The sequence below is a fragment of the Stereum hirsutum genome (assembly GCF_000264905.1).
Source record: "Stereum hirsutum FP-91666 SS1 unplaced genomic scaffold STEHIscaffold_3, whole genome shotgun sequence".
Taxonomy (NCBI): Eukaryota; Fungi; Basidiomycota; class Agaricomycetes; order Russulales; family Stereaceae; genus Stereum; species Stereum hirsutum.
This window is the reverse complement of record NW_006763133.1, coordinates 3,200,906-3,220,864: the sequence shown is the minus strand read 5'-3', so window position 1 is coordinate 3,220,864 and position 19,959 is coordinate 3,200,906. Positions and strand designations below refer to the sequence as shown.

Genomic DNA, 19,959 nt, shown 5'->3' with positions numbered 1-19,959 from the left:
GAGAGCATTGATAGAGGGCATCGAGTAGTTATTACTTTCCTTATTTAGAGTACTTACCCCAGGTTCTGGAACCCGTGAGAGGCCTGATATTATCTGGTAGATATTATACTTATCTCAGTTTATTGTTGGTATCACAGCGGTAAAGGTTCTCTGGTGGTTCCGTAGTAGTGTATTGGTACATACTTTGCTACGGATAGGGATATTGGTCCTTAAGGGCCCACTTTGTATCCTGAATAAACCTTCCTTCCTTCCTTCCTTCCTCTTGTCGCAAAACACGTGTGAAATGACACGTCCTGTGGCGCAAGAAACGGACATCGTGCATCCATAATGCATAAAATTACAACCAGAGGGCGAAGGCCTATAGACACGGCGGAGGCTCAACGCTACGGTTTTGAGGGTGGTCCAATCGACGAAGCGGCTCGCGGCACACGGGGGTGAGGTACCGGAGGGGGGACGCCCGGAGGGCGCCCGTGAAGAAGCCCGGAGGCGTGAGATTCGAGCAGGACGGACGGGACGAGGGCGGGTTACATGAACGAGGAGCGAACGATGCGAGACCCGAAACAGAAAAGAAAACAAAAAGATTCGAAAAGACAAGGAAGAGATCAGACGGAAAATAACAAAGATGAGGGTTATAAGGAGACGAGGATGAGGAACCGAGGCTCGAAATCTACTTTTTGGGATGGAGGTAGCGTACGTATGAACAGAGACATATGGCAAGACCTTCCTTTTGTGGTGGGCCCCACGACCGTGTGGCCCGGATTAAGTCTAAGTGGTGCAACAAAGTTAGAGGAGGGTAAACGATAAGTACTTATGTGGGATTGAAACGATAGCGCAACCGCGCGTACCGAGGGAGCATAGAATGATGAAAAAGCAAAATCGGGAAAAATCTAAACAACAGATACTTTTGTGAGATAAAACGATAGCGCGACCGCGCGTACCGAAGGAGCATTAAATGATGAAAAGCAGGGCACCGAGCGTTATTAAAGTAAGAAGCAAACAGAAAATTAAAAAGGATGTGGGCGGGCGGGTACCGAAAAAGAAGCTCGTGTGCCTGCGAGAAGGACAAAGAGGTGAGATATGGATCTAAAAAGACGCCGGGGGCGTGTAATAAAAGAACTACCGACCTGCAGGGACGACGAGGTGACTGAGGAGCAAAAACTGCGTCCAGCGGGCCACATCCCTATACCACAGGTCGGCATTCCCCGTCGCGGGACTCATCTCGGGGGCCGAGGCGCACGCGTCGTGGACGGCGCGGGAAGATCAGATTAGATTGATTTGCTTCGTACGAATTGGACTTGTGAAAACAACCGTCTTAACTCGACCAATCGACGAAGCGGCTCGCGGCACACGGGGGTGAGGTACCGGAGGGGGGACGCCCGGAGGGCGCCCGTGAAGAAGCCCGGAGGCGTGAGATTCGAGCAGGACGGACAGCCTACTGGAGTATTGAGAATAAGATGAATGATGTAGGGGATGTTGGGTAGTACTTTTGAAATAAAGATGGTTCGTCATGCTGGGATTGGGCGGGGTACGCGACCACTGGATAGGAAGGCCTGTAGAAGGGCCGGATTCTTGCGAACATACATCTCGAAGGCGTCCGACTTCCAGCGACCCATCCGTTGAATGAGATCGCGAGGCCAGCCGAGTGTGGCGAGGAATGTGGCGGCACCGGAACGCGGGGAGTGACCACTGACATTCCCGGTGAAATGACGACGGAACCGACGCATGAACCACGCGCGCGTGGGCGGGTTCCCGGCGGAAGTTAAGAATAGCTGGTAGTGAAGGGGGAAGCGAGAATCGCGAGATGAGATGTATCGGCGTACGATGGGAACCGGATCAAGGTCGTCGTGGAGCTTTTTGATGACGACTTCGGATCCGGCGAAGAGGGCGTCGGCTTTGTGCTTTGGTAGCCAATAGGAGATGCACTCGTCTTTTTCGTAGAATTTGACGGAGGTACGTTTGATGTTTTTGTTCGAGTCGCGGAGGTCAGGCCGATCGTGGTCGACAAGTTCCCCTAGTCGGTGTACCCCGTAGAAGGCACAGAGGAGAAGCGCCATGAAGAGGAGATCGTCGTGGGAAGGGCCGATCAGGGACTCGCAGACGCTGATGACATCTTCGATCGCGAGGGGATCTTTCCGGTTAGTGTCGGTCCCAAAGCGCTTCTTGGCGCCGGTAAGAGTGTTCTTGACGAGGGCGCTCCGGCGGTTCTTGCGTACATCGGGATAGAGATCCTCGAGTTCGGAGCTGATAGCGGAAAGGTAGGTGTCGACGGATTTGGGTTTTATGTAGGTACACAGCCAAGCGACGTATAGAGATAGGGTGTCGGCGGTAGGGTCGATTGGGAACGAATGGATTAAACAGAAATGAATGTAGGATTGGCAAGCAGACGAATAGGAGGCTTTCGTCGACCGATCCTTTGCGAATGAGACGTCGATAGCGCGCTCGCGAACGAGCCGTTCCAAGGACCACGACGGGCGAGACTGCCGGGACCTTGGGGATCTGGAAAGGATCGTCATAACCCCGCTGCCCCCAGCGGAAGTCGAGGGGGTTGAAACTGAAAGATACGAGCGCCCGGTGCCAGACGAAGTACCGTACCTAGATCGAATCGAGATATCGCATCTGCGATTGGGTTCTCCTCGCTTCGGATCCACACAACGCGCAGATCGATCTCGTAGTACTGACGAAGCTGAATGGAGTAAAGGAGGATGTCGTTATATGGGTCGTCGGCCTTCAGCTTGTCGAACACGTTGACGGCGTTTGTGTTATCGCAAAAAATGACGAGACGTTTAGGTCGAACGGGTTGTGCGCAAGCCCACTCTAGGGCAGAAACAACCGTTAATGCTTCGAAATAGAAAATACCCCCTGCAGCGCGAGGGTGGTTAAACCGCTCCGCTTGGAAGCCTATGTTTTGCTTCCCGCACCATATCCCCATGCCAGACCCAGACGCGTCCACCCAGACGTGCTGATCCGCATCTCCGATCCCCCAATCTGACGACTTCATCAAAAACACTCCACGCGACCTCACCACCCGGTCCGCAAACCATCCGAGATCCTTCTTCACAGCCACGTTCAGGAACACCGGGGCGTTCCGAGCCTTCTTCCCTCTGATCTTCTCATATGACGATTGGAGCGCGGGCCGGAGTAGCGGATCGACATTCAGCATCCAATTCGCCCATCCCAGGATTCGCTGCCACTCGACGAGAGGGCGCTTCCGATCTTTGAGGAACTGACGGATGGCGAGTGCGTGGCGCAGGCGGGATTCAGAATCAATGGAGATCGAGAGTTCATCGAGGTTAACCGTGAAGCCGATAATCTTGAGCGTCCGACCGTGTAACTGTTTCCGCTGTTCGTGTGGCACCCCAATCCAGTCCCACAGGCAGAGTAACCGAGCCTGTTTCCGAGGCATGAGCTCACCATACGGGACGTACATCTCCAACTCCTCATCATCCTCTACCCCAAACACATCGTCAACATAAGCCAACAGGCCCTCTATACCCCATTCATGTTCCGCCACCCATAAGATCAAACCCATAATAACGCAGAATAAGTAGCCGGCCGCGCGGTTCCCGAAATTGTTGCAGCGATCAACCCGGCGCTCGCCGTTAACCGTGATGACCTGGCGAGCCTGGAATAGAGGATCAACGGGCGCCAATCGGAACGCACCGGCGACGTCAGATTTGAAAAGGTAACGAGGAACGCGGCCCTTGCGATGTGTGGCGAGGATATTGTGTCCGAGGTGTTGAACATTATCGAGTTTGATGTTGACGGCGTCGCGTGCGATAGAGTCGTTCGGGGCCCCTTCCCCAATAGACTGATTGATTACCATACGAAAGTCATCCGAGTCGGGTTTCGGGACGGCGTGGACAGGTACCTCACACATCCCGGGCCACAATGGCTCGTCGAGTCGGGAAAAAACCTTCGATAGTCTCCCTAATTCCTCCTCCTTCTTCACCTGCGCCTTCAAAAACTCCAGCTCCTCCTCCTGCGAGGCCCGTTCTGGGAACGGCCTCGTAAACCACTCTCCATCACCCAAATCTAATAACGGCCAGAATCCCTTCCTAAACCCGCGTTCCACGGACGCCACAAGGGGCTGATTCGGATGACGCGCGAGAAGTCGAATGAATCTGTCAATGTGGATCGGCGTGACAATCTTGAACAGGTCCGGATGGGCCGCGATAGTCTGCCTCGTGGTCGCAAAGGCTGGGTTGTCAGGGGCGGGGGGCATCGGCAACGGTGGGAGGAATCTCGTAGCCGAGCTGGAAGGCGTCAGGAACGATGACGAGGCGTTCCAGACCATGTTCCGAGAATAGCGCGGACGCTTAGCCACTCGGATTGCCGGTACGTCGGGGACATATGTGGGCGCCATGCTCGGCAGAACCGCAGAAATGGCAACCGTGCTTGTACGGGCAGCGGTCGTCGTGTTTCTTACCGGCGTTGAACCTATGGCAGTAGTCTGACGAGGAGGCAGGAGTGGGGAACCGGGGCGCTTTCGGGAGGGAGGCGGGTCTGGCTGGTAAGCCGAATATGGAGTGGGCGGCTGCGCCGATGGGCGACATGTGGGCCTTGGCAAGATCGTCGAACTCGGCTGTATCGGTGAGCAGGAAGTTGTTGGATCTACCGGTCCTAGTCCGGACGGCGCGATCGTAATCAAGGATTGCGCCGTGGAAACGGTACGCTGTACCGGAGAAGAGTTTGGCGATGTGAGATGCGTACCCGATAAGCTCTCTCTCTCGGCAAGGGAACGCGAATTTGACGGCCTCGGCGTACATGCCATAGGCCTCGGACCATTCGAGCTTGTCCGTAACGCGACGAGTGATTTTGATTGAGTCCGAGTGGATCTCAAAATCTCCGAGCTTTTTTGATTCAGTGGCGTCGCCTGTGAGCGATCGGACCGTGGATGCGAGCTTATCGAAATCGATGTAGTAGCCCTGGAGTAGCTCTTTCCAGAGAGCTCGAGGGAATTGGGGAAGGTCGACGGCGTCGTGGAGCCGGAGAAGCGAAGTTGCGAGATCGGCGCGATAATTGGCTTTGAGTTTGTTGGCCTGAACGAGCGCTGCTGGGAGACGCGAAGTAAAGGATGAGCTACTGACGAATGGTAAAAGCTCTTCGTCAAAATTTCTCTTTGAGGGTCTCTCGTCGTCGTCGGCTCCGTCATCCTCAAGGTCATCGCGGGTTCGTCGCAGGCGAAGGCGTCGCTCATTCTCTCGTCTAACGGCGTCCTCATCCGTTGTAAGAGTGTTCCTCGCACGATCTCGCCCGTTGCCAGCGGGGAGATCTCGCTCGGCGTCGTTGTCGTCGTCCGGCACGTTGGCTCCATCTCGATTCTCATCAGAAGCGTTGGGCGCGCGGCGCTCCATGTCGCGGGTGATTGATCTGATGATCCCGATGTAGTTCTTACAGGCCTCGCGGCACTTGGTGATCTCGATACCGGCGGGTGGACCATCGAGATAGATGATCTCCGAGACGGCGTTGATGACTTCGTCTTCGGCAAGTTGGCTACGTCGGTACTTCTCCACCTCGGCGGTACATTTGTCGATGGTGGTCTTCTGGAGATGTTGGGGATTTTCTGGGACTCCATCAGCCGGCATGGGGGATGTGAAAATTTTCGTACGACGAAAATAATGATATTTAGATGCGCGAAGCGTGAAGTACCGAAAAAGAAGCTCGTGTGCCTGCGAGAAGGACAAAGAGGTGAGATATGGATCTAAAAAGACGCCGGGGGCGTGTAATAAAAGAACTACCGACCTGCAGGGACGACGAGGTGACTGAGGAGCAAAAACTGCGTCCAGCGGGCCACATCCCTATACCACAGGTCGGCATTCCCCGTCGCGGGACTCATCTCGGGGGCCGAGGCGCACGCGTCGTGGACGGCGCGGGAAGATCAGATTAGATTGATTTGCTTCGTACGAATTGGACTTGTGAAAACAACCGTCTTAACTCGATTAAATTGGAATATGCTGCTTCGTACGTTCTGAGTAAGGTATCGGATCCGACTGGCCTTTTTACAGTTACAACACATGAAGAAAACAGATATGCAAGACAGATACATGGGACCATCGCAACGACGCCAATCGACATTGCTGCTGTCGATTCCTCTAAACTCTCAGACATCGGTCCGTCTGCGTGCCAACTGTGGCGTAGAATCATTCCCACCACCACGCCCCAGTAACCCTCCAAGTCCTCCGACAACACTAGAAACGGCCTCTGTAATCTGCCGCTGCTGGCTTTGTGCGTGTTTGACATAAAATAGACGGACGTTTGTGCCGTTCCAGATACCGAGCGGCGTCATCCCGCGTACGTAGATTTCACCCCATATCAGGGATGAGAGCCATACAATGGAGCTCTCGGACCACTATGATGATATTATAGGTTTATGAGTATAGAGATAATGGTACAGAAAGACTCACGATGAATCTGCGAGGGGCCAGGGGTGGTGTCTGTGGTAAGACATGCTGGAGGGATACGTGGCCCAGGAAGTCGATGATAGCACCCGTGGCATTCTGTTTCTTCGCATTTTGTATGCTCTGGACTTTCGGCATGAGCTCTGCGACGACCAGCATAACAATGTCGAGAGGCAGTCTATAGACGGCCCATCAGCAAGGGGCCTATTAAATCGAAAGAATGGACAAACCCTTGCTGCCATGAGGTCACCTAAAAGCAACAAATCATGAGTCGAAAGGTAATGTAATGCGATCGAAACTGATCCTCCTCACCCATTCTTGTGAAGGAACGAAGCCATTCCTCCCCACACCAGCCAATGCCACTCTATCGAGGCTCGCATCCGTTTCCAATGACAAGGATCTGCCTCTATCCCTCATTTTTCCTCTCACCTTCTCAGAGACGGCAGGCAAGGGAGGGAACCCGCTAGAGGGTGGGCTCGTAGCAGTCGGTGACATGAGTGGCTGCGAAAACGCGGTATCTTCGGCCGCATCCACTGCTGCACCTCCACCGGTAGCCGCTGTCCCCTCTTCTTGAGTCGAATCAACGCGCACTTCAGTTAGGCTGTCCGCAGATTGAAGTCTGCTAGTGAGGCCTAACGCATTACTGTTCTCCCGCTCCAGCAAGCGCTGCTTCTCCTCATGGGGCTGTTCGACATCTGAAGCTCGACTCTTGCCCTTCGTATCCTTCTGGGCTTGCTCGTCTTTGGCTTGCTGTATACGCCGTATTTCTCGTAGTCCACGAGCGAGGGTAAAGGTACCCAAATTCTCGAAGGTCTTGTGCGCTCGAAGAATACCGTATAGCAAGTTTGCATTCTCTGTTGGATGATGGAATATAACGGCATTGAAGACCTCAAGTCTGTGGTGGATATCAGCTAAGATAGTTGAAAAGGTTGGTGGATGTGCGCATACAAGAAAAATAAGAGCCTCGGGTGACCCTCATCGGCGAGGAGGAAGGCGGGATTGGAGAAGGCGGTAAACAGCTGAATCAAGCGCGTTGAAGAGTTCAAGTTCAGATTCTTGAAGTGTGGCGCGGAGTTAGACAGAACGATGATGAGGGCTGGGTATAGCGAATTCAACGCTCCTGACGTCGTGGCAACTACATGGTACACGGCCTAGAACGAGCAGCGATTAGGACACAGAGATTATATCTGTAGGAAAGGGCGTACGTTGATCATGAAATCAGCAGCGGTACCTCCGACATTCCACTTTGTTGGTATGTGCTGTGCTTTCAAAGGGAAGGTAAGGCGGTATCCGAAGGCAGTTTCCGCTGATAAGGTCTGGATAATATAGGACAAGGCTCGACAGAGACCATGCTGTTCTAGAGTTGACGACGTCAAACAAATTATACCCTTTGGTGATATAGTTCACCACGTACGAGGTTTGTCTTTGATCTCAAGAGAGTAGCAGAGGAAGTACGCCACGATGTCCATCGACTTCTCCAAGTCGAGCAGATAGGCTTTGAATTTCTGGTCGGAAGTCAGTACACTTCGATAGATAGAGAAATGACAAGGACAAATTGCCATACCTTATTCAGTTCTATCATCTTCCAGAAGAAGGTAACTGCACCCAAATCAGACAGACAGAGTGTAGACAAATCGAAAGCTCCTTACTTGTCTCCACAATATATGGCACAGATCGTTTTGACCCGGGTAGTAGATTATTAAAGGATGCTATTTGTTGTTCGAGAATTCCCATGACACCATCGATGATGAATTGGAAGTCCTGAGTGCGATGCTATTGAAGAAAAAACTTCAGTGACTACCACGAGTCAGAAAATCAAGTCATACTTACCAATTTCGCAAGGAAGTACCGGAAAGCATTCGTTCGGGGTGTCGGAGCATACGACAGGCTGTCCTCAGCCCCGGTTGCAGCGTCTCTAGCGCTGCCGCCTTGAAAGTCTAGTAGAGCGCATAGCACTTGGAAGCAATGGCCCACAAGTATGGCTCTAGGGTCTTCACCCTTGAAGACAAGATGGTTATACGGAAGTCGGCCGGCAACACCCCCAATGGTACTACTAGGGTGAGGTTGAGCGGAGTTCATCGCAGTATTGAGCAAGGAGCAGAGCACGGTCAAGACGTCCCTCCGTGGCGTTCGTTGTACAAAGTGGATTGTATACAATGATGGAGTTGTGAACAGCGATGAGGGAGGCACGTATATTTGCCGAGAGAGAAGGACGAGAAGGAGACGAAGGACTTCAGATTTGTTGTTGTCTAACGAGGGACTTGGTCCGGTATCAACAGTAGATCCCACGCCCTTCTCCCTGTAACCAGTGAGTAGTGAGCATTGCAATAGCTGGCGGAAATCTGGCGATACTCACCATATGATATAGTTGATCTTGTAGTGGTCCACTTGGAGTTTAGATGGCAGAGTGAAGCCACAGCAGAAAAGAAGGTCGATAAGGCAGCTAAACAGCCGTTCGGCGAGCGATGGTGCCGTCTTGACTTGACTAGACTTCTGAGCGGGAGCCTGGCTCGAGGATGGAGCCGGCGCTGCAGTCTCCCCTGTATCCTCATCCTCATCTTCGATCACAAACTGAGGAACCTGCTCGGTCTCCTCCTGTACGTCTTGCCCTTCGACAACTTCCTTCTTCCAGAATATCTCCTGCTCGAAGATGGTTGACTCACTGTCAATCTCGAAGACGACTGGAAGGACGCGTTGTAAGACACGTATGCAGTTCAGAACTTCCTTCGTAGCGTTCCGTTCAGGGGCCCCACTCTTCATAAACGAAGATGCGAAGGACGTGACAGATGCAGACTGTGGGGATGGAAATGTGTGATCGGAAATAAGGTTGAACAGGCGGGCTGTGACTACGCGGATGAGTGTTGCGACGTTTTCAGGCGCTTCAAGCAAAGCTCGGCGAACTGGAGGCCACGGTCAGCAAGCAATAGGGCCAGAGGCAATGAGGGTTTACGCACTATCATGCGGAGAAATCAGAGAAAAGACGTCGGACGGCGAATCAAAAAGCACAACGTACTAAAGAGCATGGAATATAAGGCGAAGGCCACAGTCCGTCGCAATGGTTCAAACTCACTTGATCCCAGTAGCTGTCAGCCTCCGATATATTCTGTGTCCAAGCGAGCAATCAGGATTGATTATTAGCAAAGAACCCAACTACGACACACACCCGTACTGTGGCCAGTTTGGCTATACCCGTTGGTTGACTACGGAATGCAAGCTTTGCTTCATCGCCGAGGATACCAAATGGCGCGGAGAGTTTCTGTGGTATGTTGGCGATAGAAAACATGCCAAAGAAAGAGTAATAGGATGGAACTGTTGTAGAGGCACTTGTTGCCGTAGAACTCTGCCAGATGAATATTAAAGCAAGTGATAGTAGCACTGACAGTGGTTGACGTTGAGCGCTTGAGTTTCAATCCGTTTACCGCGCGAAGTCACAATTCGCCACGTGGTCGGTTCTAAGTCGTGCCACCCGACCCGGGCCACACTCTGTAGCGATCAAGAGGCTTCATGTTTCGGTGCAAAACTAGGTTCGCAAAGCCACCCGATACTTACTTCCACAAACACTAGTGGATTTTAGCGTAAAGTATGCGGAACACGGCCGCAATCTAGCGAAGGCCAAGATAGCGTCGATGAATCGCTATATTTTCATACTCCCAGTATAAAAAAGGAAAAGGCTATGGTAAAGTAGTACGTGGAATCGTCTCCGGGGTCAATGATAAATCATATGTAAGAGCAACAGTCCGCCTCGTCCAAGAAATGCCAAACACCTGACCCCGTATCACCAACTCTATATGATATGGATATAACCCAGGGTATATATGTCCGATCACAAGAAGGCGACGGCAGCACCAGCAGCAACCAGTGCAAACGCAATACTAACCCCTAAACGCGTCGCGTCCGAGGATGATCCCGACGAGGAGGAAGAGGAACTAGAGGCCGTGGCGGCTGGCGCGGCGGTTGCAATAGCATTGACACCCCCTGTCACAGGACCGTTGTCGGTTTCCTAACAATGTTCGATGGTATATTAGAATATGAGCATCGCTAGTGCGTTGCAGGCTTACCGTAACCTCATTAGATCCAATGGCCATAGCGGCACTCATGAATGCTTGGAAGGTGTTGCTGCCCGAAGTAGGGGCATTGATAGCGCTGTCGAGAGAAAATCAGAATACATATGTACCGCGGTGGTAAGGGGTTGAAACTCACCCGACCATGCCCAAACCGCAGTGGTCGATCTGCTTACAGTGGAACCAGATGGCTGAAATGGATATAGCAGATGAGACACGGCATAGCGACATATGAAAGTTTGACAAGGACATACGTTCTTGGTCGTTGGTGATGTTGATCGTGAACTGGACGGAAGTCTGGAGGCCAGAGTCGAAGCCTCCAGAAGAGCCGTTGGCAGCCGCGAGCCATGTGCATGGTTGATCGAACGAAGATTGAGTCACAGAATGGGCCAGGGAACCACTGATAACTATATATTCAGGTCCTGCGAGACTGGGGCATGGAAAGGAAAACGCACCTGGGGAAGAAGAAAGTAACAAGAGTGCCATTGGGGGCCGTGATGTTGTTAGGGTTGAACATAAATTGGGCATTTGGCGACACGTCTACCTGTAGAGGGGCCAAAAGCGATCGTGAGAATTTATAAACGACAGGAAACAATAGATATAACTCACGTTGATCTGGCCGGCCGTGCTAGCTGGAGCAGAAGGTGCAGGGGCAGCAGCAGCACTCGCCGACGTGGTGGTACCTCCTCCACCAGGTGCAGGACCATAGATTTGAGCGCTCACATAGGCCGGAAGCAACAAGCTGAGGACGGCGAAAGCGAGCATATCGACCTTAACCAATGGATTAGAGGAAGTGAGAAGGTATAGTCAAGCCAGGTGAGGGCGAGTGGGGCGGGTGAGAAGTTGTATTGGGTCGAGGAGCAAGGTCCTTAAAACCCTCAGCCTAATAAGAATATCTCCCCGAACGGGTGTTTGCAACTGCGGGAGGGGTGGGAGCAGCGCGACGGAACACGATCCTATGGGTGCAAACGGTAGGCCATCCCATCACACCTATGGACAGGATATTCGGAGAACACGCATTGGGTATGGTGTCAGTACTGGTGCAGAAAGATAGTGACCCGACAGCTAGGCGAGGGGTCTGGAGGAACCGAGAATAGAGGATCGACTCTCACGAAGTCACACTCTTACCGTCCGTTCTGTAGCCATTTCCGAGCTATTCCTGCCCCAGGAATAAAGCGGTGCAACGGCACGAGATGCTCACCGATAGGCTGGAGTGTGGTTGACGCGGGTACAATAAATTGGAGAGATGAACTTGAGGCGACGGTCATCCTTACAAAAGTAACTTGAAACGCGATACCCTCGAATTACGCGGTCCAAATGTCGTAGAGGATGACCATCCGAACAGGCTCATGGAAATCGACCAGGCATCCCGATCCTTGTTCAGAAGACTGCCCTAAAGAACCCTTGAACGCATGTGAAGAATTGTAGCCAGGAGGACAAAGGCTGGGAGTAGCGCTTACCCATTGCCAAGGATCATACTGGGAGGACCTACTCCGAGAACGATTCCCAGAGGATATCACGAACATCCAACGGCAAGTAAAATAGGAATAGGCTGTGTTTTCCGCAGTTTCTATGCCGTCCTCAGTGAGGTGGGATACATCTTGCTCGCATACCACAGCTGTTTGGAGACAACTCACTCTCACTCACAACTGCAGCCGGGACAAGAGACCTCTCACCTTGGGAAAGTCAGGCCTCATTGGCGGTGAGTACTTTCCCACCGATTGTCTGTGGATGTCAGGCCATCTTCATGAACGACCTGTGCGCGTTTCAAAAGAGATTGCGGATTCGGGGCCCCGCCCCATCCTCATACTCCGTGGTAAAGAACGACTCTTCTGACGCTCTCCGGGAAGTCCATTCCAACCCACAATAGGCCGCGTGAGAATCGAGTTATACGCACGACCGCACTGCATGTATCACTATAATTGGGGTTATCTTGAGTCTCAGGACTAGGTCAACAAAAGGTGGCATATTGAAGCTTGCATTGAGAAAATGTAGTTGTGAGCTGAATATGACTGCGACATGAAGCTATCTCCGGAGTGACACAAAAAGGACATGTCTATATTTACATCGTCTGAGCAAGAGTCAGTGTGATGAGCTACAATCGTACGTCTTAGGATCCTAAAACGATATGAAGGGAAGACGCACACAGCCTCGGTCACACATCGGCTTCCATCTCTCCCACATCCATGTCCTCTTCGTCGACCGAAAACTTAACAATTTTCGCGTCGAGTCGCCTCATTCCAACTAGAACCAGGACACCCGTCTCTGCGAAATTGGGAACGAGAACAATCCTACATCTCCGCTCATCATCCTTCACGAGCTTCGTCGAGAATTTTGGCTGGCATCCGATAGCGTAGACGTCAGGTGTCTGTGAGAGAATGAACGGGTCCTTCGTAAAGAACGGGTGGCACCATAGTGTGTCCGGCGCAGTAGGAGCCATATGTCGCCATCGGAGTGTGGACTCGGCCAACCCTAACCGCGTAGCAGGTGGACTAGGCACGTACTTGAACATGTCGTCTAGAGGTTGGCCCGAAGTCGCAAGGATTGTTCGTGCCCACGAATCTGACTTTTTGGCGGGTGACGGTGCCGACGGCGGTATGTTCTCTTGCTCCTGTGGCTTCCCAGGCGAGAGACGGATGTACGTAGGGTTCGTCTCGCAGGTAAAGGAAGAGAACGCTGCTGCGGGACCAAACATCATACGAGGAAGGGGTTGTTGTGGCAAGATGGTCCCAGAAGGATCGGAGGCGCCGGGAAGGAGATGTATAGGTAAGGTCCGCGCAAGGTCATGGAGGTGGCCAGAGAGATTGATTGTCGGATGAGGAGAGAAAGACGCGTTATCGTAGCCATACCGTTTCTGGACATGTATGATCAGCGATCGTATACATATAATAACAATATAATGCCAGACTCACTCCCTTCTTGTCTTTGTCCTTGGGGCTATCTTCCGCCGCGATCTGCGCATTGACTGCGTCTGAAAGAGAGTTCCCAAGAATCACGAGTCGCGATATTTGGGAAGCAGAGACTTGATCATCCAACCCTCCTGCTTCACCTGTCAGGTACTCGACCAACATCTGAATTTGGGCATCCGAGGGAGTGGGCGATCCAATATCGAGACCTGAAACGAAGGCAACATATTCTTCTTGTTGTACCGTTTTTGATGATGAGTCAGTCACCACGGCTGCATAATTCTCTTGTCAGGAATGAAAGTAACTGATGAGTAGAAAAAGAAGAAAATATTACGCGTGTCGTCCACGTCCATCCCATCCATATGTTCAGGGTGTGCTGCTTGCGAAGCCATTCCGGCATAGCACACATCCACCACCTGGAAGTCTCCATTCGCATTTTCATAGCCTAGGGCACCAAGGATGACACCAGTCACAAGTCGTTCTCTCTCGATCTTCTCACCGACGAGCTGGATTCGTCCAGATTCGTCTTCCAGAGTGACATGGTCATCAGCCGAGTAGATCTTGTCTCGAGGTGGTGGGGCAGGAATTGAGTGCTGATGAGCAGAAAAAATTAACGTGCAGACCAGTGCAAGCAGAGTAAAGCTTAGAACATACGTCTCTGCCGACGTCCTCCAACACATTAGCTTTTAGGGGCATCTCCATATACACTGTTCCCACGACAAAGCAAAGCTGGCCCCGCACAACTTCAAGAACTCTGGGAACAAGTACGGGTGACCCTGAGTATGGAATGAGGATCAATCAATATCGGAGAATTTGGTCGTGTGGTTGGGTGCAGTACTTCATGGCCTACGAAGGCTCCATCCAGGCATGTTATGACGTTTTAAGTGTACTCACCGCTAACTTCTCTCCATTTGCGCTCAGCCTCTCTCTCAACGTGTTCCCTCAGTAGTTTTAGACGAATAAAATAGATGTTTGCATATTGATGTTTGAACGACTTATTGGCGGCATCGATGGTGAATGAAGGAGTGGCCTCAACGAGCGGAAGGACAGAGGTGGGCAATCGAGAGTGAGCAGTCGAAGGACCAGCACTGGTTGATTATAGGTCAGTTAAGTGCTTCATGTCAGACGAATTCTATCACTCACATCTGGTCAACACGGGTCATGGCTATGAGGGTCACTGAACAGAAGCTGGCAGGACGCGACGGAACGCGTTACTTACGTCTTCGCGTTTTCTTGAGTGACTTTACGCGGCGAGGCTTGTGACACTACGCGTTCGATTGGTCGCCACCCTCAATGGAGCTCTCACGCCACACTGCTATTGTGTTCATGTGTGTCAACATTTCTAAACAATGTCCCAGACCAAGAAAGTGAACGAGTGTTCCTGAAGCATCTACTTGTTGTACCATTTCTCTTTTCATGTCCTGACTTTGACCTCCTCCCCATCCCATCCATTCCTCACCTTCACGTCCTCGTGCCAGGCTTCATGAACTTCTACCTCTGAGACGATTGTCTCAAACGCAATCCGAACCGGGACGGTGTATTCATTCTTCTCATATTTATTCACTACTGCCACACAAACGGACCGCTTCTCACTCCCCGGATGGGTACACAATTAGTACTGCAGACGCGTCAAGCCGCCTTAGCTTTCCCCTGATCGTACCAATTCAATCCGGAAGAGTCTCCCCATTGAATGAGGGGACGACACCGAAAGTTCTATTGAGATATTCTCTCACATATACTTCGAGAAGACTCCGTACAATGGAAAGTAGATCGTTTGTCGGAACAGACCAGTCAGCGAGATTCCTCTCACCATCCTTGTAGAAAGACCACCACAATATTTGAGGAGATGTTACTTGACCTATGGGGATCATTTGACTTTGGTTCCTGTGTGGCGTACTTCTGTAGATCAGGTCCGGTCGATAGGTCTGGGGAACACAAGTCGCGTACAAGTTTAGATAGTAGAGTAGAAGGCGTCGACGAGTTGCTTGCACAGAAGCGGAGGCGTAAGTACTATACCTGCATTTGTTCTTGTCTGATCTCACTGTCAAATCGGGCATAGTAAGTAGGTGGTCAAAGGTGTGGGCCCATGGGGTTTGAGTAGTTTGAGTACTCGATTTGAGATAGTACTAGTAGCATACGCTGGAATGTACCACGTTTTCGCGATGGGCTGCTGGGTTATCACGGGTAACTGCAATGTAACGGTTTGCTGGTATGCAAGTAATCCCTCCACTGTTTCGGGCCTGTGACTCGTGGTATTATACGTGGACATTGTTGAAGATTTATTCAAGTACCTCCGGCTGCGAGAAATAAGCATTGTCAGGCACTCATCGGGGAGAGGGGAAGGAGATTCGCCCTCTAATAGCCTAATAGCCACACAGTACCAAAGACTTCGTTGTGAGTTCAATATTATGAAGAGCCTGTTGGTCCCTTCCATGTGAACGCGTTCGAGCTCAAGAAGAAGAATGAGAGAAAAGGGCGAACTTCAACAGGAACGGTCACTCGGAGCCGGATTCGGGCTTCATTGTCCCACGGCAAATGCCGTTGTCGCACGGGGTTAAGGTTCCGTCGCCTCAAACGGGATCACTTTAAAGTGAAGCGGCCAGGGCGCAGCGCGCACTGTTTCGAAACAAATCCTCCCTTTCTCTGCACGTCCATCCGTTTCATCAACCTTTCGCGTAAACTTTTTTCTACCTGCCTTTACTTCACGAAACACACGACATACAATGTCACGACCAGTCCCGCTGGTGGCCCCAGGCCACACGCGTCCCGTAACGCATCTCAACTTCTCCGCGCTCCAGGACGATGGGACGTATCTCATGATCTCAAGTTGTAAAGACGGGAACCCAATGCTGCGGGAATGGACGGGCGATTGGGTGGGGACGTTTGTGGGGCATAAGGGGGCGGTTTGGAGTACGAAGCTCAGTCCAGATGCGTCGCGGGCGGCGTCGGGCAGCGCTGATTTCACGGCGTGAGTTCCTTGCCTTGCCGTTCTATTCATGTTCTTTGGTGCTGTTCTCTTTCTTTGAGATCATCTATTTGCATTGCATGGAATAACGCTTTGAACCGTGACGCGCTCGTACTAACATCATGGAATTGGAAACAGGAAGATCTGGGACACGTATACAGGCGACGCGTTGCACTCCTTCCCGCACAACCATATCGTCCGCAGTGTTGCCATCTCGCCTACGTCCTCGCATCTTTTGACGGGTGGTCAAGAAAAGAAGGCACGGATATTCGACTTGAGTAGACCTGATGCAGAACCGGATGTTCTGGTGAGCGACGGTAGCCCAACCTCTCATGACGGTACGGTTAAGAGCGTGGTCTGGGTGGGCGACCATACCGGAGTGACTGCAGGCGAGGATGGAGTCATCAAGTGAGTATCTCTCTTGTGCGTTGATCTGTGGAAGTTTTGGAAATTTCCACACACTCTGCCTCTGGCGATCTTTCATTGTACTGATTGTGGCGCCATCACTTTCGCATGACTCCTCACGTTAGGTGGTGGGATCTTCGCACACGTAAATTGACCACAAGTCTGAGCTTCCCTGGACCAATCACCTCGATGGAGCTCTCGCAACAAACGAATCGTCTTGTTGTCACCTCCGGCAAAACTGTCGCCTTCATCCCTGCCCTCCCCACTGGCGCACAGACTCACTCTGTCAACCTCCCATACGCACCATCATCGGCTTCGATCCACCCCATATTGCAGGATCGCTTTGTTACCGGTTGCTTGACGGATGAATGGGTCAGGGTCCATGGGATCAATGGTGAAGAAAGGGAAGTGTTGAAGGGACATCATGGACCCGTGCACTGTGTGGAGTATAGTCCGGATGGGGAGCTTTACGCCAGTGGAAGTGGTGAGTTCCATTTCTTTCTCTGAGGTATCAGCCTTAGGTACTCATTCATGCATCCGCATTCACGTTCTTCAGAGGATGGTACCATCCGGCTATGGCAAACCACCCCAGGCAAATCTTACGGTCTTTGGCAAGGCCACCCCAATGGTGGTTGATCGATATAGAGTTCTGACCCTTGGCTCGCGCGTCTTTGCTCTGGTGCTTCTCCTGGGACTTTGACGTGGTAAAAGATTTTCATCGGAACGCATTGTTTTCGTACGCATTTCCATCACTGTCGTCCTCGCTGTTGTGGCATTATTCTCCGAAGACTCACCGTAGAGGTCTTAAACTACATACATATGCTCAAGCTCTAAATCAGCGCACGCATTTCCTTCTCTCCCGCCAAGGTTGTGATCAGCCTCGTTTGCTTTCCCCACGTCCGATCCGCCATCCTCCGCCATCGCCGCCTACATTATATTGTCTCGCGCCCTGAGTGGCACACGCCACAAACAAACCAGTTTTTCGAGTCAGATGTTTGATCTCCATTCACCTTTGCCGGGTATACGCAGGGACCACGGCTGAGACTCGTCGTTGGCGTCTTATGTGGAACCTCATGTGGAGCAGCCTAGGTCGGATCTTCTTGAACCTTCTTGAGGTTGCTCGTACAGATATTCTCAGACCGACTCTGATGATCTCTGAACTGACGGCGTATTGCCGCATAATAAGTGTCTCGAGCTCCCTCGAGCGTTCTTTGGACATTCATGTGCGACTATGTGCATCGTCTGGGTGGGCCACAAGACCATGTCGAACTTCGAACACTGACGTGTTGTGGGACTTCCCCTCCAAACCTACTCCGACTTCCGAATCATTCCGAGTCCATAGCAGAAATCCTCTCTAAGCTTGAAGCAGCTGAAACAAACTACGCCACAATAAGATATGATGAATAACGAGATGACGAACTGAAAGTTGATATGTGGACTACGTGTCCGGTCACGTCAAGTGGATGCTAAGATCAACAGCGAACCTCGTGTCGGAAGTAGCGGAACTTGAAGAGTGAGCAATAAATATCAAAGAGTCATCTCGGGCCACACAGCCACGGAGGCGCAAGCCGAGCACCAATACAATGAGCGTCTTGGCACGCGTATAAAGCCCTTCTTCAACCTTCACCGCTTCACTCACAACGTCTCACGCACCCACGACACTCTCCCCGTAAATCATATCACACCAATTTTATATTCGTCATGATGGCCAGAAGTCCAAGCACATCGTCCCCGCGCTCTGAACCTACTCAACAACCCACCATGACCCACCACCCATCCCACTTCTCCTTCCTAGCAAACGTCTCCACACCCACACCCGGTCTCATCCAGTCCATAGCCGGAGCCGGCGCTCACTACTCTGACATGAATTCCGTATCACATACGGAGGGTCACCACAGACGGACAAGCTCCGGTTCGAATGGACATGGACATTCACATTCAGCTTCGGGGTTGCAAGTTGGGTCAGGGTCGGGAGGCGTGAAGCATAGGCGGGTCAGTAGCGTTCCGGCTGGAGAGGTAAATATGGAGCTATATAAGGATGTGCTAGAAGATCTGCAGGATTTGTATGAGTGTAGGCCGACGAGGACAATTATGGAGAGGAGGTGGAGGAGGGACGCGGTGTTCGAAGACCCGTTGGCGAAGTGTCAAGGTTGGAATGAGATTGCTCCTCAGGTACGTGCAGCTCTTGGTTCTTACACGACACTTTGCATGTTGGTAGAGCACTGATATGATTGTGGACTACAGTGGTTCGCTATGGTGAGCTTGCCATATCACAAACACAGCTCATGATCTTACTATGCCTACTTCCAGCCCAGAGTCTTTTCAAAGTCTACTACCCTCTCCCGACGGATCCTCTCGTCCATCGACTCCCCAATGCGACGTCTCATATTCTACCAAAAGCAAGAGTATGTCATTCGCCTCACCGGGCTCAAGAAGGTCAGTACCGTTCTTCGCCACACCCTCTACGCCACACCCCCTATAATCACATGCTAAAGACTGAACACGGCTACACTGTTCATAGGTAGTCGAGTCCATCATAGTCGTCGACCTCGACGACGACGACAAGATCATCCGTCTTGTCGACCAATGGGACGGTAAAGAGCCACCGAATGGAATGGGCACTGCGCTCCTCCGCCGGCTGAACGGACGAACACTTCCGTGGATCCCATACCTAGGGCACGTCCCCAGGAACGGACATTAAATCGACTGCAGTCATTGTGCTATGTGGTTCGGGGCCGTCGGGTTGACATTTTCTTGGGATCGAGCTGCGAGACGCCGCGAGGGTTAGGAAGTCGGGTAGTTGGAGTGTCGTGGAGGCGTAGTGGCATCGCTTTCCGTGCTGTGTCTAGGGATGCTTCGTTGATATTTGTACCGCGGTCGGTGTTTGATTTAAATGATGGGATGGACATTATACTGCTGTATGTTATAAATTACTGTGTCTGTACGAGTATCACTTCTGCATCTAGTCGACGAAGGGTGGTTCGTGTTGTTGGCGTACAGGGTGTGGTCCATCATGTACTCATGGTACCCCAGTTGTTTCTCAATGTTTGTCGCACATAATATATGCATTTTCTGTTACCGTCGAGTTTGAATATGACGATACTTCAAACAAGCAATATTTGACGAAGACTAGCCCAATGACCTGGTCTTGTCCCCATTTATTGCAGCCGCAAGAATTCAGAGATTTCGTGTGGTCCAGGCGTAAACTCCCTCCCTCCCTCTCT

The 19,959-nt window shown here is 51.7% G+C and overlaps 9 protein-coding genes across 9 annotated transcripts; 2 read left to right on the top strand and 7 right to left on the bottom strand.

Annotated features, from left to right (window-relative positions):
* Positions 1 to 1,616: 1,616 nt before the first annotated feature.
* On the bottom strand, positions 1,617 to 2,351 carry STEHIDRAFT_28736 (uncharacterized protein; the record flags this gene model as incomplete). The annotated part of the gene is made up of 1 exon (XM_007300292.1): positions 1,617 to 2,351. A coding segment is annotated over one exon (735 nt), but the record flags the coding sequence as incomplete, so codon positions are not given.
* Positions 2,352 to 2,509: 158 nt separating this feature from the next.
* On the bottom strand, positions 2,510 to 2,929 carry STEHIDRAFT_50496 (uncharacterized protein; the record flags this gene model as incomplete). Its single annotated transcript, XM_007300327.1, has 1 exon — positions 2,510 to 2,929. The coding sequence occupies one exon, from the start codon at positions 2,927 to 2,929 to the stop codon at positions 2,510 to 2,512; it is 420 nt and encodes a 139-aa protein (XP_007300389.1).
* Positions 2,930 to 2,980: 51 nt separating this feature from the next.
* STEHIDRAFT_30579 (uncharacterized protein) lies at positions 2,981 to 3,481 on the bottom strand (the record flags this gene model as incomplete). Its single annotated transcript, XM_007300293.1, has 1 exon — positions 2,981 to 3,481. A coding segment is annotated over one exon (501 nt), but the record flags the coding sequence as incomplete, so codon positions are not given.
* An 835-nt stretch (positions 3,482 to 4,316) lies between these two features.
* Positions 4,317 to 5,585, bottom strand: STEHIDRAFT_154281 (uncharacterized protein; the record flags this gene model as incomplete). Its single annotated transcript, XM_007301336.1, has 1 exon — positions 4,317 to 5,585. The coding sequence occupies one exon, from the start codon at positions 5,583 to 5,585 to the stop codon at positions 4,317 to 4,319; it is 1,269 nt and encodes a 422-aa protein (XP_007301398.1).
* A 332-nt stretch (positions 5,586 to 5,917) lies between these two features.
* On the bottom strand, positions 5,918 to 9,776 carry STEHIDRAFT_119455 (uncharacterized protein). The gene is made up of 14 exons (XM_007301335.1): positions 9,562 to 9,776; positions 9,469 to 9,501; positions 9,353 to 9,410; positions 8,755 to 9,298; positions 8,229 to 8,697; positions 8,048 to 8,171; positions 7,963 to 7,997; positions 7,813 to 7,903; positions 7,604 to 7,755; positions 7,347 to 7,549; positions 6,711 to 7,293; positions 6,629 to 6,648; positions 6,405 to 6,576; positions 5,918 to 6,349 (listed from the first exon to the last, which is right to left on the bottom strand). The coding sequence occupies exons 1-14, from the start codon at positions 9,679 to 9,681 to the stop codon at positions 6,101 to 6,103; spliced, it is 2,853 nt and encodes a 950-aa protein (XP_007301397.1). The 5' UTR covers positions 9,682 to 9,776; the 3' UTR covers positions 5,918 to 6,100.
* A 327-nt stretch (positions 9,777 to 10,103) lies between these two features.
* On the bottom strand, positions 10,104 to 11,283 carry STEHIDRAFT_145530 (uncharacterized protein). Its single transcript, XM_007301334.1, has 6 exons — positions 11,069 to 11,283; positions 10,915 to 11,003; positions 10,714 to 10,859; positions 10,599 to 10,650; positions 10,457 to 10,541; positions 10,104 to 10,398 (listed from the first exon to the last, which is right to left on the bottom strand). Exons 1-6 carry the CDS (start codon positions 11,222 to 11,224, stop codon positions 10,222 to 10,224), a joined length of 705 nt encoding a protein of 234 aa, XP_007301396.1. The 5' UTR covers positions 11,225 to 11,283; the 3' UTR covers positions 10,104 to 10,221.
* A 1,331-nt stretch (positions 11,284 to 12,614) lies between these two features.
* On the bottom strand, positions 12,615 to 14,528 carry STEHIDRAFT_154278 (uncharacterized protein; the record flags this gene model as incomplete). Its single annotated transcript, XM_007301333.1, has 6 exons — positions 12,615 to 13,313; positions 13,372 to 13,637; positions 13,700 to 13,958; positions 14,020 to 14,141; positions 14,260 to 14,453; positions 14,509 to 14,528. 6 exons carry the CDS (start codon positions 14,526 to 14,528, stop codon positions 12,615 to 12,617), a joined length of 1,560 nt encoding a protein of 519 aa, XP_007301395.1.
* Positions 14,529 to 15,975: 1,447 nt separating this feature from the next.
* On the top strand, positions 15,976 to 17,706 carry STEHIDRAFT_119451 (WD40 repeat-like protein). Its single transcript, XM_007301332.1, has 4 exons — positions 15,976 to 16,333; positions 16,469 to 16,738; positions 16,861 to 17,219; positions 17,292 to 17,706. Exons 1-4 carry the CDS (start codon positions 16,089 to 16,091, stop codon positions 17,369 to 17,371), a joined length of 954 nt encoding a protein of 317 aa, XP_007301394.1. The 5' UTR covers positions 15,976 to 16,088; the 3' UTR covers positions 17,372 to 17,706.
* Positions 17,707 to 18,496: 790 nt separating this feature from the next.
* On the top strand, positions 18,497 to 19,436 carry STEHIDRAFT_154276 (uncharacterized protein; the record flags this gene model as incomplete). Its single annotated transcript, XM_007301331.1, has 4 exons — positions 18,497 to 18,907; positions 18,980 to 18,991; positions 19,046 to 19,171; positions 19,257 to 19,436. 4 exons carry the CDS (start codon positions 18,497 to 18,499, stop codon positions 19,434 to 19,436), a joined length of 729 nt encoding a protein of 242 aa, XP_007301393.1.
* Between the last annotated feature and the right edge of the window lie 523 nt (positions 19,437 to 19,959).